General features: G+C 41.4%; 1 protein-coding gene across 2 annotated transcripts in view; it reads right to left on the minus strand.

The window, feature by feature from the left end:
* Positions 1-19,251, minus strand: part of col5a1 (procollagen, type V, alpha 1) — a 96,132-nt gene that overhangs the window by 33,609 nt on the left and 43,272 nt on the right. For both annotated transcript variants that reach the window (XM_061733793.1, XM_061733792.1), the window contains exons 5-24: positions 17,769-17,900; positions 15,136-15,228; positions 14,611-15,027; positions 11,904-12,395; positions 10,933-10,989; positions 9,916-9,957; positions 9,396-9,458; positions 9,247-9,321; positions 7,878-7,970; positions 7,310-7,366; positions 7,089-7,142; positions 6,827-6,880; positions 5,880-5,933; positions 5,725-5,778; positions 5,593-5,646; positions 5,171-5,215; positions 4,570-4,623; positions 2,518-2,562; positions 1,787-1,840; positions 1,656-1,700 (exon numbers count right to left, since the gene is read on the minus strand). In XM_061733793.1, the coding sequence (XP_061589777.1) occupies positions 1,656-1,700; positions 1,787-1,840; positions 2,518-2,562; positions 4,570-4,623; positions 5,171-5,215; positions 5,593-5,646; positions 5,725-5,778; positions 5,880-5,933; positions 6,827-6,880; positions 7,089-7,142; positions 7,310-7,366; positions 7,878-7,970; positions 9,247-9,321; positions 9,396-9,458; positions 9,916-9,957; positions 10,933-10,989; positions 11,904-12,395; positions 14,611-15,027; positions 15,136-15,228; positions 17,769-17,900 (2,034 nt within the window). The remainder of the gene's footprint in view (positions 1-1,655; positions 1,701-1,786; positions 1,841-2,517; positions 2,563-4,569; positions 4,624-5,170; positions 5,216-5,592; positions 5,647-5,724; positions 5,779-5,879; positions 5,934-6,826; positions 6,881-7,088; positions 7,143-7,309; positions 7,367-7,877; positions 7,971-9,246; positions 9,322-9,395; positions 9,459-9,915; positions 9,958-10,932; positions 10,990-11,903; positions 12,396-14,610; positions 15,028-15,135; positions 15,229-17,768; positions 17,901-19,251) is intronic.

Below are 19,251 nucleotides of genomic sequence, written 5' to 3' on the forward strand. Positions count from 1 at the left end.
TCTTTCTTTGTATACACAAATGTGCCATAAAACGTTATCTGGTAATCAATATTTAAAAAAACACAATTATAATTTGTTCTTAATTGAATTCACCTGCTAAACAAATAACAGCGCTGGAGGAAAAGGTAAGTGAACGCAAAGACTTTTTACTTCAATTAAAGCTACAAGGAGTCGTTTGCAAACGAAGTCCAACTGATAGAGTGAGTTTGGAGGTGGGGTTTAATAAAGACACTGAATACATTTTACATTTGCTGTTAATAAGAAGCATCTGCTGAGGTGAACACTGTCTCATAAAACAGGGATCTCTGAAAACAAGCGTCCGAGCGTTTAAGCATCCATCGGTCCACAGAGAAACTAACTGGAGACAATGAATAGAGAAAATGTAGTACCATGGCTTCCCTTCCTAGATGTGGATGTCAAGATGAGTCCAAATAAGATAAGATAAGATAAGATAAGATATTTCCTTTATTAGTCCCACAGCGGGGAAATTCGCATTAAATACACTACTCAATAAGTTAAAGAAGAACCCACAAGGAAGGGTAAGCAATAGTCTTAAAGACACCATTAATGGTTTAGTATGGTGAAGGAGCATCATGATATGGGCTTGCTTCACTTGCTTCGGTATCTCAAAGCCTCAAGCACTTTCTTTCTTCGAGGGGAAAATGAATTTTCAAGTTACATCGGGCTGGCGGACCACCAGCTGAAGCTTAGTAGAAGTTTGGTGATGCTGCGGGACAATGACCCTAAGCACTTAAGTAAATCCATCACAGGCCGGACCTTTGGGTGTGGTCAGAGCCCAGAGCTTAACCTCACAGAGATGTTGGGGAATGTCCTCAAGAGAGCCTTTCGCAGTCAAAAATTCCACCTGAATGTTGTACAGGTTGGATCTACTGATCCCATGCTTGAAGACATTGCTGCCACTAACGTTTTTTTTTCCAGGACTTTTGCATGCTATCTCCTGAAGCACGTTGTGTTTGTGTGTTTTTGGTAACTTAGATGACCATCAGACTACGTTTTATTCAAAATGGATCCATAAAACATCAGAATTCAGGATTCATGCAGTTTTTCCCCAATCTGTATTTAATTCATCCTCTGCTGGTCATGAATGTCTCTGAAAAAAAATGTGTCCGTCCATTTTAGGTGGAATAAAGTGACCAGGAGACTGGCAGTGACAGCTCCTAATCTACATGTTTTTCTTGTAATAAAAGAGGCATCAACTGTCATGGCCAGGGGAAATGTACTGATGTATTGACTCCATGACTGCAGGACTGGTTTCATTTATACCCTGAACGAATCCTTACAACCAACGGTTTTAAATAAATGATGGAGAATTTAACTCTTATTTATTTCTACGGATGTTTTAATCAAATATGATGGTCTAATTGTTTTAGAACCAGCAGAATCATAAAACCTACATCAATCGTGTTCAGTTTTCATTTGATAGCACACAAGAATATCTTGTAAATCTGATGGTGAATGTGATTTAGCTGAAACTGGGTTAAATGGATCAGGATTATGTCAGTATTGTGTCCTGCAGTGAGGATTCATTTACATAAATGTGGCAAGCATTTGGAACAAGATGAGACGGGAACTTGGCTTCTTGCTCGTGCAAATGATTGAGACAAATTCCTATAAATGTAAGATTATTTGTTTACCTTCTCTCCTGGACCTCCGATGGCTCCTTGGGGGCCTGGGAGTCCCTGTAGGTTGGGGGCAAAATGTTCAGAACTTTTTCTTTTATGGATAACAGAAAAATCTAGAGTCAAACATGCTGTTCAGCGCCAACCTGGGCACCAGGGTTGCCTTGCTGTCCGGGAGGGCCTGGCTCTCCTTGAGGGCCCTAAAAAAAATGTTAGAAATCTCATTATAAAGAAAAACAGATAAAGTAATTTACCTGATGGAAAAAACAATCTATGTGAATGTAAAAATAATTTATTGACTCCAAACATTGCACAGAACCGTTATAAATTAGAAGATGTATCATCACTTTTTTCTTTTTTTGTTTCGTTTGTTTTTTCATCTTTTCAACCAAATAGACCATAATTTGTGGGCAGAGCTCAATATCTTGCTCTCCCTGAAGGTAAAACACACACACACACACACACACACACACACACATACACACACACACACACACACACACACACACACACACACACACACACACACACACACACACACACAGTGCACATTTTCACACCTCCTTTCCTAATGAAAGAAAGTGCTGAACCGCAAACACAAAACACATTCCCTCCGGGATAACTGGCAATCAATTACACTGCCTCAATCCGAGAGTCTGGGAAAGTTGTTGATCTCTCATCTCTACCTTGTTGGAAGAATCCCAAAAGAGCAACGGAGCTGCTCCGGTTAGATATTCTCTCATTATGGCCTGACGCGAGCAGGACTCGAGCTGGTATTGTGCAAGGCCTTTTTGTGGGTTTGACGGGTTAAATGAGAACTAAAGAGACTCTGTCATCGTTGTGTAATGCATATTTGGTCAGATGACCCTTTACTTACTATATTTCCTTTGGGTCCAGGATGACCATCCATTCCAGTAACACCCTGTTGCGGAAGGGAGAAACAGAATAATGAGCACAAACGAAGAGAAGAGAGGGAGACAAATGTGCAATTCACTAGAACGGATGGGGACGCAGTTGCTTTTTAACCGTTAAATAGAAGTGCTAACTTGAGTAGAGCCGGCTGCTCTACTGGCCTCAGACTGGACACTCAACCATCTAAGAAACCCAGTCAGAGGTTTCTAAGAGGCTCCAAGCCCAGATAAATGGGGAGGATTGTGTCAGGAAGGACATTTAACAGCCCTGCACAAATCAACATGCACATTGATCTGTGTATTTATTCCACAAGAGGTTAAGTTGAAAGATGTTGCTTTGTCAAATGATTTCCTGAATGACAAATAAGTGACATATATACTGTATTAGGGCTGTTCGATTTTGCCCAAAAATAAAATCTTGATTATTTTCTCTCAAAATCCGATTTTCGATTACGATTACGATTACTTTGTGAATTGACAAAAGGCAAATAAATGATTTCAAATATGCTGTTTTTTTATTGAACATTTGCCCCATTGGGCTTTAAGTGCAAACTTTGCTCTTATTAAACCAAAAATTAATGAATAAAGTGCAAAACTCTGTAAAATAAGTTGAAAAAAAGTTTTAAAAAATATAATAAAATATAAAGTTTTATCTCTGAAAAAAAAAATCAGCAAATCAGCACTTGCAAACATACAGTAAGTTATATTTCCAATTAAATAAAACAAGACATTTTCTAATTAAACTAAACTGGGTGTTTGCATGCTAAATAACAATGCAACCCATGAAGGAGGTAGAGGTGTGTAATGTCAGTCATTACATTTGCTGTTCACATTTGCAAGTTTTTTGCAAGGAACACGAGCCGGTCTACCGCATCTGGCTTGAGGGATGCCCGGTGGCATGTTACAACGCCCCCTCCTACACTAAAGAGCCTCTCCGATGGGGCACTTGTCGCAGGTATTGAGAGGTATTTCCATCAATCATTAATATGGTATCAATCATTAATATGTGTGCAGACAAAGTAAAAAAAAAAAAAAAGTGAAAAATCGATTTTACGATTTTCACGTTTTAACATCGTTCTAATTACATAATCGCGATTACGATTTAAAATCGATTAATCGAACAGCCCTATACTGTATATATCAATATAGAAAATGGGGATGTTGAAATCTAACTGGACTGTAGAAGGCGCTGGTCATCCACCCATCCGTCCATGAACTTAATCCGGGCCGAATGTCACCTCTTCAGGGAGGCGTCTTATTAAGATGCCTGAACTACCTCAACTAACTCTTAAAGCACTGCTTCTCTACTCTGAATCTCCCCCTGAACGGTGGAGCCTCTCGCCCCATCTCTCAGGGGGAGTCCAGCCACCCTGCAGAGGAAACTCATTCCAAGTGGTGGCATCTGCAACTTTCTTCTTGTAGTCACCACACAGAAGACCGCAGGTTAATCCTAGTTTGACCCGTAAACGGAGAGTCCACATGTGCTATCAGCTCATTAAAATCCACCAAATACCAAACTACAGTACGTTAAATTTAAATAGTAACAAATCTCTATTTTTGGCAGGATTAGAAATGTATACAACCTGATGTCTACATGTCAGGAACTTATTCCGACTGAAAGACTCAGTGTGACAAAATGTAAACAAGAGACTGGATTAAGAGGAATCTTGTGCAAACAGTCAGTCCGAATCAGTCAAACAGAGGAAACTCAAGCAACAAAGGAAACGTGTCCATGTCAAAGTGATTAAAATGCTTTTTTGTCAATGCAACAACAAAAATCATGATATTTGCTTAACATTTATAAACATTAGGTTCTGGCGTTTTTTCTGCAGCAGACATTTTTCTAAAAAACTGAAATAAACTGCATTATGAGTCTAGATTTTGTCTGAGAGGCATTTAGTTTTTATTTCCCTGAAGGTGCTGCCTGCAATGTCCTCTGTTCTTATTGCCTGAAGTATATATGATATATATATATATTTATATAAATAAGATGAGAGGGTGGTGTAGGGGGGACTCACAGGAGGTCCAGGAGGTCCCTGAGGCCCTTTTGGTCCCAACAAACCACGGGGTCCCTTTAGGAGAAAAAGAAAGGAAAACGAGGTGTTTAGTTGAATCAAGTCACAGAAATACACTATTTCCCTCCTGGTTGTCTTTGAGGATGTTCTGCAGAGTCTGACTCTGAGGGGAAACCTTATATTCTGTCAAACAATGCTTCGCATTTTTGTGTTATGCCTCACAGCCAGCTGCCTAACCAAATGCACTGCGCTGGTGGTGAGAATCCAAACCGATACAGCACCCCCTGGTGGACAACACCAGTCACAACAGGAGGCGTCAAGTACTTTCTGAATCTCTTCTTCTTCTCCGTAGTGAATATCCTCCCTGAGCTGCTGCATTTTCTAACTCCAGATTGAAATGGTGCACAAGCAGAGCCGGATTGATGGACATTGTCCTGCAGTAGTGTAAAGCTGAAACTCTCAATGTGCAGCCTTCAGATGAAACATGAGAGATCATTTGATTGTTGGCTAACACAATTACGATGTCAGCAGGCTCCGGGCTCTCTCTTTCCTATCATACAAGCTCTCAGAGGAACAGTGAACAGTAACATATAAGATCACTCACTGGTTCACCAGGAAGTCCCCTGGGTCCGATCTCTCCGTCATCTCCCTGGGAAAGAAACAGAGAGCGGGTCAGACTCGGGGCCAGACAGTGAAAGATAATGGAGCGCAAAGTGAGGATGCGCAGCTCATAGAGATCGAGCGATAATGGGGAGGCGGAAAGCAAAATTTGGTGGAGATGAGCTCGGGTTGCATGAGCTGTGGGTAATAAGGAAGGAAAGATGGATTACAACCCGATAACAGTGTGCTGAGATGAAAATGTATACACACGTGTATCAAGCAAGAAATTAATTGATGAGACAGAAAAAAAACACCTGTTTTTGCGCAGCAACATAAAAACAAATACGGGAAAGATGGGATACATAAGATGGATATCTTTAAGGCTGATAGAGCAAAATGAGGTGCCAAGTGTGCTTTTTTTTTTACCCTCTCTCCATCTTCTCCAGGTGAACCAGGGGGTCCAGTGGGACCAGACTCGCCCTGCGAAAAACAAGCATCGTTAAGTTTATCCACTGCTCATGTTGAATCCAATTCCCATAAACCCACAAAACGACTTACTCTGTGTCCTTTTTCACCAGGGAGTCCAGCCAGACCGTCGAACCCTCTGTCTCCCTGACAAGCGAAAAACAAGAGCGTTAACCTTGCACGGGCGTCAAAGACCTACTTTAACCGGTCAGGTTGTTGTTCACTGAAATGAATCCCTGCACTGATACCTTGGGTCCGGTCTGTCCCGGCATCCCTCTGGCACCGTCGGCACCAGAACGACCCTGAAAATAAAAAACAAAAGCAGTTAGTGCAACGTGGCCCAGAAGAGTTTTAAAGGTGTCATTTAGAGAATACTGTCTGGAACAGGAAGTGCTCCCTTTTTTCCATACATGAATGTAGACATGATTTCATTTTCATTTCATTTTATTCTTTATTTCATTCAAAAAACAAAACAATTCAACATAAACACAAATACAAATGTTCCCAACTTATGAATGAAAAGGGAGCAGAAAGAAGAAGAATCTTATCTGATCTGCCCCTTTCACAAATAACATAAATTAATAATAATTAAAAAAAACAAAAAAAAAACTAAGTGAATAAAAACAACTAAAATAAAATTAAAATAACATTAAATAAAATTACCACCGCCTACGGGTATGTCAATCAAACTCAACCTTTTTCTTTATATTTCCTTAACATACAGGCTTTAATTGTTCTTTTGAATGTAATGTTTGATTTGGATTCTTTGTTTTCTTTGTTCAGATTGTTCCATAAATTGATTCCTTTCACAGAAACACAACATTCCATCAATTTTGTCCTGCATCTTGGTTTTTAAAAAATCTCTGTTCCTTTTAAGTTATACTTGCTTTTTCTTTTTTCAAATCTTTTCTGAATGTTGATTGGTAAAGTTTTTTTATGAGCTTTAAACATAATTTGCAGAATACTATGGTCTACTAGTTCATGAAATTTCAACAAATTTAACTGAAGGAATAATGGATTTGTTGGATCTCTATATCGTTTTCTACTAATTATCCTTATGGCTCTTTTTTGCAGAATGAAAATTGATTGAATATATGTTTTACAGGCATTTCCCCAAACATGAAGAATAAATAGACTATCCATCGTATTACATTACTTCCTGTACTTGCTGCTGACAAATCCACTAACAACTTACTCTTCTTCCAGGCTTTCCAGTTGGTCCACCAGATCCCAAGGGTCCACGTGGTCCCTGGAGGAATACAGTTATGTTAAACAGAGAAACAGTTCACATTTTTCTGCTAATCTGAAAGGGATAAAGTGATATGAAATGTATTTAACATGAGTTGCTTAAAATAAAATAATTCGGTCTGGCAGGCCAGGCAAGATGTGTTTGCCTCCTTTTCTGGTAAGAAGTGGTACTCCTACATGAACTGGTTTTAAAGAAAACCATCTGGTACCTGAGGTCCCGCCTCTCCAAGCTCTCCCTTCAGTCCTGATACACCAGTAGGACCCTGGAAACAAAGGCAATGACTAAGGCTTGACAGGCACCACGGACACATGTGTTTTTCACCACATCTATATTTATTTTATGTATTCAGTTGTTGTGCTGAACAATGGACTTTTTAAATATTTTATTGATTTTTTAAAGTTTCAGCTGTGAGATGAGCTGGAAACATACCAGAGGGCCGGGTCTTCCAGTCAATCCCATTGGACCGGTAGGGCCACGCATAGCAAGCTGAAAATAGAAAATAAAAACTTGAAATAACGTGAAAATATTACTAGCTGACACATTAAACATCTATTCTCAAATAAATTATTTACACTCTGTGCTTAAATTATACACGCTTGCATTCATAAAACAGAGATATTAATGAAATATAGGATTTATAATGATAAATGCAGCATTAAAAATGTATATTATTTACAATGAATGTAAAGAGAATTGTAGAAAAACCTTTGACCTTCCATATTTTATAATTATACTCATTTTCTTATTTTCTCTGTCTTCTTCCCTATACTTATCATTTAAATGAATAGTATTCACAGTACACTGTAAATCTTTTATAATTTAGTGTTATGTTTGTACAGCACAATTCTGATATTTTTTTTTTATAGATGAAACATGGTTCTTTTTTTTTTTCAAAGAAGAGAATTTTAAAAAGAATAAGAACAATACCAGAAAGTGTGCTGACTGGAGAAAAAAAAAGATAAAACAGAGTATTTGCTGATTATTTGTGAAGCGTTACCCTGGCCTGCTGCATGATGGCTTGCATCTGGGCCTCCTGCGCTGACACTTGTGGTCCCTTCTGTCCAGAGTCCCCTCCGGAGCTCATTCTGAACTGTGGACGGATGAGCAGAAAAGATGAAATAAAATGAATGCCCAAAAACACAAAAGAAATCCAGCAAAACAAATATTTCCCTTCTATTCCTAACAATGTGATCAGTTTATTTTTCCAACTAATAAACCAGAACCATCAGTGACTGTTCTACTGCCATCTGGTGGTCAGAAGCCAGTATTACACTATGGGTAAAAAATGAAGTCACGTCAACCACAGAATTTTTATTTTTTTTCTCCCTCAGTCATTTTCAGCTCTCTGGAGGCTCGCTGATGACTTGGCCGCAGATGCACAGCAACAAAACAGCGAAACACATTATTTCAAAGTCACTGTTACTAAGAAGCAAAATACAAACAGCTGAATCAGAACGGAGCTGAGTCAGATCTCCTGCAGCCCACCCACAATAAATACAATTTCTCCTCAGCTAAACACTGTTGTGCAAATGTCCTGATCATCACATTTTCTGCTCAGTTGGACTATCGAATATGAATAATGACCGCTTCCTTTGTCATCCACACATCATTTTCTGACCTGCCTATACACTTCTCTCCCTGTTTGTTGACATTCCTTCCCTGGTATTGATTTCTACATTGATATTTTTCTATTTATAGGAACCCTCATCATCAATGGAAGACTTCATTGCTGGCTTTTTGAATCAGTAATTTCATCCCAAGGAGTCAAAAAGCCCTGAGCTGAAACAAGGGTGAAACAAACATACATGTTTCTCATTAGACTTGGAGCTCCTGGAGCAGATTTGAAATCGTGCTCTCTGCCAGTGGACACACCAGAGCAACTTGAGTCACCGTCCAGACACAGCTTGCCACATTGCTCAGCCAGACAGCTCTGTGGACCACTGAAACTGCAACTTGACATCTGCGCAACTAATCAGGCCCATGAGCGTCTTCCAAGTACAAGTAAAGGAGAGTAGAGAAGGTAGACGGCATAGGAAGTCATAAAGATGGTCATGTAAAAGTTGCAGTTGGATCACTGGATGGAAGTGAGGCTACAGTGAGAATCGACTCAGCTGCTTTGCTTCTTGTCTAAACCCAGACGACCTCCTGGAAGGACACCCGAGAGCCTCAATTTTAGGTAAAGAATGTCGGGTAAATATAAAGGTAGAGACAGACAAAAATTTGGTATTTGGAGACCAGGCGGGCTGTCTCACATTTACACCGCAAAGTAACAGACAGAAATACCATTTTATTTGAAAAAAAAAAAGACAACTTTCCCTGTCATGATGCTTTTAATTCCTTTGTTTTGACAACTGCTATTTACTTACAGGCAGCATTAGGACAGTTCCAGGGGGTCCTGGCAGACCATCAGCACCAGGAAGACCAGAACGACCCGGAAGACCCTGTCATGGAAAACAACACACGCGTCAGCATCGACACACACATGGTTCTTGTATATTTCTATATATCTGCTTACCCTTTCTCCAGGATCTCCAGGACTGCCTGGTGAGCCAGAAGAACCTGGGGGTCCAGGGAGACCCTGTTTTAAAAAGAAGATAATATTTAACTTCCACTTGTACATAATGAACCGCAAAGCCTTTGCCTTTGTTGCAAAGTGGCCGGACAGAGGAGAAAGTAACATGCATGTCCCACTTGTTGAGCTGCAAGCTGTTGCTTAGTTCTCTGTATTAGCTGAAACTAAAGTTTGTGATGTAAAAGGCCAGCCTCTGGAGGACTCCATCCTCCAGGGTGTGCATTTGCAACCATTTCGTAAATATAAAAACACTCTCCAAATGATCAATTATCATTTTCCGGCATTTGTGCCAAGTGCAAATCTCTTCTCTGCCACTTCTGCATTTTCAATCAGGAGCTGATCATTTCTGCAGCACGGCAAATAAAACCAAAGGACATAAACCATTGTCTTTTTGTTGTTGACGGGAAAGAAACAAAGAAAAATGGAAGATTTAAAGAGACAGTAACTGAAATGGATGGCTTACCGTTGGCCCCTCAGGCCCAGGCGGACCCTCCACCAGCATTCCCTGAAACACACAGTCACATAACGGGTCACACGTTGCAGGACTCATGCCTTCATTTATAAGCACATGTCAGTGTGCAACAACACAGTGACATTGTGATCTCGCAAGCGCCTGCACAGCTCCGGTTTAAATGGCTAAATAGACACGAAAACATGCCCCGACACACCTGCCTATCAAGGATGTTTCCTTGCAGAGTCGGCAAGCATTCCTGTCCGTCACTTCAGATGTGCTCAATGAACGCTAACAAAAGACCAAGCTTCCCTACGTAGCTGGTGCTCATCTGTGATAACATATGTTGTCTCTTGGAGTGTTTTATAAAACTTTTTGAAAGCACCCTGGGTGGTGTTGTGCACGCAGAGACTCATCAAGGAAGTAAAATCGGGAAATGTCCATGTCTAAACAAAGAAAGTCATGCAGACGAAAGGTGTATACATAGTGGAACTCCATGGCATTTGTTTGACGTGAAACAGCTGCAGTTGTGTTACAAATGTTAATTCTACTTGATATACCTTTCAAAACATACAGAATGAGTCATGCTCTCTTTGTATTAGGATCAGGGTTGACTGTATTCCACCCGTTTGTTATTAAATTATTCATTTTTGGGGAGCCCGAGAAGCAGGAAAAGTCTCTCAATCTCCCTTTTGTTCTTCTTTGCGTTCTTTCCCTCCCACCTTCCCCATTCTCCCCCTGTATTTAAACACTACCCTCTCAGTGTTTGGACATCACTGACATGGCCTTTCTCCAAATGTTTATGCTGTCGTGTTGATAAACAGCCAAGAGCGAGGCCTTGCGCAGGGATACTGCAAGGAAGATGTAGTGAGCCCTAATGAGGGAGTTTGCTGTCGCCGTTGTCATTTGGAAGTGAGGAATGGACTGTGTTTACATGTGGAACACACATATGTTCCACATTGTAACTTCAAAATGTGCGCACATGCAGCATCTGGTCATCAAGTGTGTCGCTTGGACGGTGATACTTACAGGCTCAATAACAGCAGGCTCTCCCTTCTGTCCCTTCTCTCCACGAACTGCGTCAATCTAAGTATAAAACACACAAGCAATGTTAGTACCAATTTATCTGTCTTAGTCTGGCCTCCCCATCCTTAAAGGTATTGTGACATGAAAAACAAATTTTTCTTGATTTTTTGTGTTTTGTTGGGTGTCTTGACATCAATTACACCCAAAAAACAACGAACTTTTAACATTCAGTGTATTGTGTGCTTTCTGGGATTTTCCGCATAACTGTGCAAAAACGGCTCATCTGGTTTGGTGGCGGACCGTTACGTAAAGGGCCGCTAAATCACCGCCCCTCCACCCAGATCCCTGCCTCCTCTCCTCTCCAGCGCACCATAAAGGCTGATTTATGGTTCCGCGTTACACCGACGCAGAGCCTACGGCGTAGGGTTACGCGACGACGCGCACCGTACGCTGAACCCTACGGCGTAGGCTCTGCGTCGATTTAACGCGGAACCATAAATCAGGCTTAACACGGAGCTGTTTAGAGCCTCTTTTGTTTCCATCACCGGAGGAAAACTGCTAAGAAGACCTGCGGCCACTGACTGGACTTAAGATAAGGGGACTGCTGCTTGCATGCCTTTATTTTTATGATTGTTTGCTGTGGTTCGCCCTGCTGCTTTTCCGTGCATGCTTCGCCTGTCGCTCCCGGCTTAACTCTCTGACGCCGCTGTGAGCGTATGGTTGAGTTGGAGGAGGAGCGGCGCAATGATTGACAGGAAAGGGGAAAAAGGAAGCGTTTTACACGGCGCAAAAAAACACTGTAATAAAAAGCCAGGAATGGAGTACTAGAGTGAAGTTTTTCTTGTTACACTCTTTTAGACACATTTGAGGGATGTTGGCCAAGACTTTTAATAGTGTTAAAAGCATGTTAAAAATGATGTCACAATACCTTTAAGATCATTCCTATTGAAGTTTGTCTTTCCATTAGTTTTCACCTGATAGGGATCGGTCTCAGCAGGCAGCCCTTTGATAATGCCATTGTAAGGGTCGTCGTAAGGATCTTCGTAATTGCTGTAGTAGTCGACTACACCTGTGTAGTTGAGGTCTTCTTCCTTGAATTTCTCCAAGTAGTCATCTACGTTCAAGTCAAGTTCAGTGCCGACGGACCCACCAGTGCCGGTGCCGGCAACGGCTGATCCGCCTGCAGAGGTGGAAGATCCTCCCGCAGATACAGAGCCTCCACCTACAGAAACAGAGCCACCACTGCCGGAACTGGAACTGCTGCTGCTGGAGCCACCGCCACCGCCACTGACGAGCACACTGCTGCTGCTGCCGCCGCCTCCACCGCTGACTAGCACACTGCTGCTGCTGCCGCCGCCGCCACCGCTGACCAGCACACTGTTTCTGCTACCGCCTCCTCCGCCCCCGGTGGTGTAGTAGTTGTCGTCATCATAGCCATAGCCATCATCGTCATAGGCAGCCCCCGCCTATGGAGACACAGGAGATGGAGTAAACTCCCAAAATAGGTGCACAAAATATTTTTACACAAGCATGAACCCTCTTTGAAGCAGCTCAAAGCAACTTTCGCAATTTTTAGTTCAGAGGGTCCCCCTTGTCGTTTCTTTTTTTTTTTTTTTGTCGTTCCTTGTCGTTTCTGAGGACTCTCTGCCATAACTTGAGCAGAGGTAAAGAAATGTAACTGGTCTTGTGTTGAAAAAAATCGATTCTCCGATTTTAAATCGATTCTTATATTAATTCCTAAAAGTCGATTCATATGTCTAAAGATCGATTTCATTTTTTTTTTTTTTTTTTTTCATCACTACATTACAACTTTTGGTACTTTTTTGTTTATGCCCAAAAAATGAATATTTTGTTGGACAGGAGAATAACTGGTGCCATGTTTTTGCCTTTAAATATGTTTAAAGGTATGAAAACATTAAAGTTTTCAGTTATAATTGCATACATTGTCTATATTAATTTGCTTTATATACTGTCTTGGGGTTACATTTGCATAAATGTTAAAAACCAAATTCTCATAAATGGGGAAAAAATAAAAGTGATTTCTTTCGTCCTCTGTTTCCTCCCTGGATCTGTTTGATAATTCTGACCCACACAATGTTTCTGAAAGCAGTTCTATCAGCATTGTGGGAGCTGATTGGTCCTTACAGCATCATTAGCTGCCAATACTTGCTGTTGAATCTCAATATAATACTAGTAGTAATATGTTGCATTCATATAGACAGTCATATAATTCATGCAACAGCTGAAAAAACAGTTTTATTAACAGTAACCCAAATCAATATCGGATCGAATCGAATCGGATCGTGATAATCGATTCTGAATCTTAAGAATCGGAATCGAATCGATTCTTGATATTTGAATCGATCCCCAGCCCTAAATGTAACCCCACAACAACTTGATTGATCCCCTTGGTAGCATCATATTTCCTTCCACATAATTCTTGCTTCTACTCTTTCTTTACCATTTTAAAGCTGGGAAGAAATGGAGGTTGGTTTAAAGTTACAAAAGGTTACTATTGCTCAACATTTACCTGCTGCAACTATTTCAAGATGTGCTTTATTTACTCCGTTTTTACTTAGTTGCCGTCTGAGCTACATGAAGGAAGTGAACAACCCCACAGTGTCATCTTTTGTTTGCTGGTGTAATTACAGAGCAAAGAGTATAAGCTAGGACTGACTAGGGATGGGCGGTATGGACTAAAAAATGTATCACGATAATTTCTGGCATTTATCCCGATAACGATAAAAATGACGATAAAAAAAATACCAATTCAACTCCACCTTTTTAACTATAAATCTATCTCGCTTTCGGATCCGCCATGTTTGTTACATAAAAACGTCATCAATGGGAATTTATCCTTCTTTCTTTCTTTCTTTCTTTCTTTCTTTCTTTCTTTCTTTCTTTCTTTCTTTCTTTCTTTCTTATTCCTTCTTTTTTCCCTTCCTTCCTTCTTCCCTTCCTCTTTTCTCCCATCCTTCCTCCTTTCCTTGTTTTCTCCCTTCCTTCTCCCCTTTCTTTCCTTCCTTCCTTCCTTCCTTCCTTCCTTCTTGTTTCCCTTCCTTCCTTCTTTCCTTGTTTTCTCCCTTCCTTCCTTCCTTCTTTCCTTGTTTTCTCCCTTCCTCTTTTGTCCCTTCCTTCCTTCTTTCCTTGTTTTCTCCCTCCCTTCTTCCCTTTCTTTCCTTCCTTCCTTCCTTCCTTCCTTCCTTCCTTCCTTCCTTCCTTCCTTCCTTCCTTCCTTCCTTCCTTCCTTCCTTCCTTCCTTCCTTCCTTCCTTCCTTCCTTCCTTCCTTCCTTCCTTCCTTCCAAAAATCAGCTTTACACAAAAACGTCATCAACAGGAATTTATCATTTTTACCGTGAGATGACAAATTCTTATCGTGAGGAATTTTTTTGACGGTATATCGTGAACGGTAAAATATCGCCCATTCCTAGACCTGACCACCCAGATATATGGATGTGTTTGTGGAGATTTTGATTTAATTATTTATTTATCTTTTTGAGATACAACATTCAGCAGTCACACACACAGACGTGAATGTCACTTAAGCCTAATCCATAGTTCTCCATCAAATCGATGGAGTTGCAGTGCAGAATTCAAAATAGATTAAAAAAAAAGTATAAGATAACATGTCAGCTTATCAATACAACAACAAAAATGATATTGAAGCAATATGAGCCTACCGATGTTTTATTGGTGGTGACCGTCACTGAGCCTCCTCCGCCACTGGTGACCACCCTCCTCTCGGCTCCAGTGCCCGATGCCAGGTCAATCTTTGCTCCAGCTCCCAAGTCTGTGCCACTGATGGTGATACGTCGGGTGGCATCGCCGTCAGGTGCTGCCGTTCCCTCACTGTAGTCTGTGTAGTAGCTATCGTAGCCATCGTAGCCATCATAGCCATCATAGCCAGGGTTCGTCTGCCCTGCGTAGGCATCATCCTCTCCGGTGGCAGAGCGTGAAGAGCCGCTTGATGAACTGGAGGATGCTCCGGAGGATGAGCTGGAGGAGATGGAGCCGGTAGAACCGGTAGAACCGGAACCCCTGGTCACAACCTTATCTACTGTGGTCACCACTCCACCACTCCTGTCTCCACCCGTAACCTGGAACGAACAGACATCACTGCTGGTCACGTTGGTGTCTTTGGGATAGCGAGATACATTTTGGGATGGAGTTTAACCTCATGTGCTCAACGTTTAGTGGCAGACTACCTCAATTTCTTTTACAGTTGTCTCAAGATCAGTCTTGGAGTCCACATCATCGTAATAAGGGTATTCATAATAGTAGTTGTCCTCTTCTGGAGTCTGGAAGAGCAAACATCACAGGGATGAGGCAGAAATAATGGGATTGAGAAATGGAAAATAACAATCAGTGATTAACCGCAATATTTATCAATATCTACTGCTCTGTTATCTCTGCGTGGCTGGTGTATATGCAGCACACTGGCAATCGACCAGAATCACGGGAACGCCCTTTATCTCTCTGTTGAAACTTGCTACCACTGAATGACTAATTAGTTCCTCGGTTTTCTTAATGAGAAATAATTTAGTTTCCAAGAACAGGGGGGAAAATATCTAATGTCATGTACCTCTCCGCACTGGGAATAGCACTGGATTATGAGGGACATCTTCCAGTTGGTCATGCAACACATCTTCAGTTAACCCTTAATCAGTATGCATGCACTGTAATGGAATTCACTAATACACTGAAAAAGAGCAGGCTTCAGCAGGCAGCTCATCATTCCTGAGCTTTATTGACTAACTGCACAGCCTGATAACTCTGATCTTCTCGCTCAGCATTTTCCTCTGGCACACTGCACTTCTTTTTCAGGAGCCAAGGGGCTGAAAGATCTGGTTTGAGCGCTGGAGACAGTTAACATATGTGTGGTCAGCCAGGGAACCACTAACTGGTTACGGAGATCCACAGAATCCACTATTAAATAAAGGGGACATATTTTTAAAAAGTGTATGTAGTTTGGTACTTAAACGCAGGCATATGGGTGTTTGAAGTGACTCCCAACTCAAACACTTTAAGACTCCACAACCCCATCACTTTGTGCTAAGACTGAAAATGTGTGTAATTCGGTGAGCTGTTCTGGTTCTATTGAGCTTTCCTATCTTTATCTCTGCACGGTTTTGAATATTTTGCTGCATTTGCTGAACTTCAGAGGTTGTACCACTGATTTCCAACGAGGTTTAGGGGATACATCCAGCTCGCCTGAAGCGTATGCGGAAATGAACGACTGCAGTTCCCACACTGACCGCTAGGGTTGCAAAATTCCGGGAATTTTCAAAGTTGGAAACTTTACATGGGAATTAACGGGAATATATGGGAATTAATGGGAATATATGGGAATTAACGGGAATTAACGGGAATAAATAAGAAATTTACAGAATTGAAGGTTGGCCCTTAACAGGGAACTTAAATATAGTTGGGGGAAATATATTGAAGCATAGTCTTGGCTAAAACAACCAGATTTAATGCAAGTACACTCCTCCATCACATGCACACAGCACATTGCTTACTGCAGGGCTATTGAGGCCACACCCCCTACATGCACTGTGCATCCCTCCATCACATGCACAGGTGATTTCTTGAAGCCTGGAGGCCACACATTTGAGCTCAACATTCATGTTTTTGTTGTTCATTAAAATAATTGTTCATACAAGAATAAAAACTAAAGTTCTACTCAAATAAATCAGTTGAAATGTCATGTTTTTGTATTATCTTGCATAGATATCTGCTTATGACCAAATAAATATTTACATTTATGTTTGGATATGATACAGTTTGTTTAAATTACCCCCAATTTCCAGTTAATTCCCATAAATTCCCATAAATTCCCAATAATTCCCATAATTCCCATAATTCCCATGGAAAGTTTCCAATTTGGAATATTTCCAAAATTCCCCAGCTTAACTTCCCATGGAAAGTTTCCGGAAAGTTTCCGGAAATTTACCGGAAATTTTCCACCCCTTTGCAACCCTACTGACCGCTAGTGGCTAGTAATTCTTTTTCTGTAACTTCATTAAGTAAAAACATAAAAAGTAGCAGACTCATTTTCATTATACAGACAATATGTTTTATTGCGTTTTAAACTTTACAGACCGTCACATCTGACTGTGAGTGGGACTTTTTAAGGTTTGTAGGACGAAGCGTAGCTCAGCAGCAGGTGCCCTGGGCATTAGCCACATGACCAAAACCTTGCAGTTTCTGTGGCTCTGTCACAGCTGTCTCCTGGTGGTCCGGGTCAATTAGTCAATCTGAAAGGGCACAATCAACCTGGGGGTTGGCTCTGGTGAAGCCAGCTGTGATAAAGCCCTAAAGGACTGGAGGGCTGTGCGTGGGCTTGCCAAACGGTCTTACAGAGTTGGAGTTCTGCCTGTTCTCATTTCAACTCCATTCCTCGTTTCAAATGTAATTTCAATGGAAAGACCAGAAATGAGGATGGATTCATTGGTAGTCCTAAACTGGCATCCAGGTTTGCTTCTTCCACCCATCTCCCCATTTCTGGATTAAACCTGGTTGGGCAAAGTCTGAGAGGAGGGTGGAGCAGGGTTTAGATGCTCACTCCACCCCCTTAAACCAGCAGCTAAGAACAGCGCTGGTAAGACGTGGTTGAAAAGCGTATTTAAAGCTGTATCCTTACAGTTTCTTGAGTGAAAGATGTCATGGACCTCCTTAAGGTGTCATTTTGGAAAAAAGGGGGCAGAATGTGTGTTCTTTAATATGCATACCTCTAATAGGTGGAATAGATATCCATATATTTATAAAACAGAACTGTAATATCTTTGAATAAAATATTTGTGTGATAGACAGTGAAGAGAAAATAAATAATACTCACTAAATCATCCGTATTGGGGTCCTGGTTCTGTGGTTGGTCTGGCATTGGCACCTCACAGTCAGGGCTATAGTGCTCACAGTAGTCATAGGCAGCGCGATGGTCTGCTACAATCATTAGCTGCTGGATGTCTCCCTGGAAACCAGCAGAAAGAGGAAGCAATGAGACTCACTGGAAACAGTGCAAGGTCATGCATGTGCACGAACAAGCAAACAAGGTCTCCTGTGATCCTCATCGGAATTGAGCAACATAATGTAGAAAAACAAATGATGCAATAAGCACTGTGAACTTAAGAGTCAATAAAAATCAAAAGAAAACACACAAGACATGTGCTTTTCATAAAATGAATGATTTCAAACGTAACGCTTGAGCTGCGTGCTGATCTGCGTTTGAAATATGAAAGATTGTGTAAAATGAGAGAAGCAGCTTTGCATTTTCTGCAACTGGATTTCTCTGCAACTGGATTTGTGTGCAGGAAATGGAAGGAAGACCTGCAGATAAAGAGGGGACCTGCACCATTTGACTTTAAGAGGAGTATATCCTTAATCAATATGTGGTGAGCTGAAGGGGAAGCTCGAGAAAGGAGATTCAGGAAAGATAAAAACTTGCAAGACAGAGAGAGAGAGAGAAACATAGAGAGAGAGAGAAGCAGAGAGAGAGAGAGAGTGAGAAAGAGAGAAACAGAGAGAGAAACAGAGAGAGAGAGAGAGAGAGCAGGAGAAATTGATAAAAAACAAGTGGGAGAGCGCAAGAGAGAAAAGCAGTGGCTCAGAAGGATCCCCAGGCTACATAGGGAGCAGGGTGTGCTGGCCACATGTTTCTCAAAAGAATGCATATGGCGCTAAACACTGTACTGAATTCATCCAAACACGTCCTGATCACTCTTCCAAACCCGGTGATGTCATCCCACATCAATCAAATGCGGAGTCAACATAGCTGAAAGTGAGTGTGTTTTCGGCGGGCAGAAGAATCAGCGACACAACTTTGGGAGCAGACTGCAACAGAGGATGAAGTGTTTCTAATTATGTCCAACTGCCAAAAGTTTCCTCAACATGTCCTTCCAGCTGAAACTCTCCATGGTATCGCTGTCTTCTCTGAAGTGGATTGTATCGGTGGTTTAACCAGTCACGGTCGACTGAGATGCACCAAACACTCCACACTATACTCTCCATCAGACCCTGTAATAACCCTCACAGAGCCCTCACAAGATGATGTTTCCTGCATGGTTCTTGGCTTATCGGTGTAGTTTATGGTGGATGTAGACAAATCAATCCCTTCTACTTGAAACAGGTACGATTTGAGCTGTTTGCATGAAGTCCCCTGATCCATAAGGCGGCAAGACTCTGTATCAGTTTAATGCTGTGTCTACTAAAGCTGTGTGTCAAAGCTGCAAAGAAAGGGGATGACGGGTGTTCAGCGCTTGAAATGAGGTCACAATAAAGAAGAAATAAACCCCCTGCACAACAAAACAGCCCCGCTGTCTGAG

This window comes from Cololabis saira, chromosome 11 (assembly GCF_033807715.1).
Source record: "Cololabis saira isolate AMF1-May2022 chromosome 11, fColSai1.1, whole genome shotgun sequence".
Lineage (NCBI taxonomy): Eukaryota > Metazoa > Chordata > Actinopteri > Beloniformes > Belonidae > Cololabis > Cololabis saira.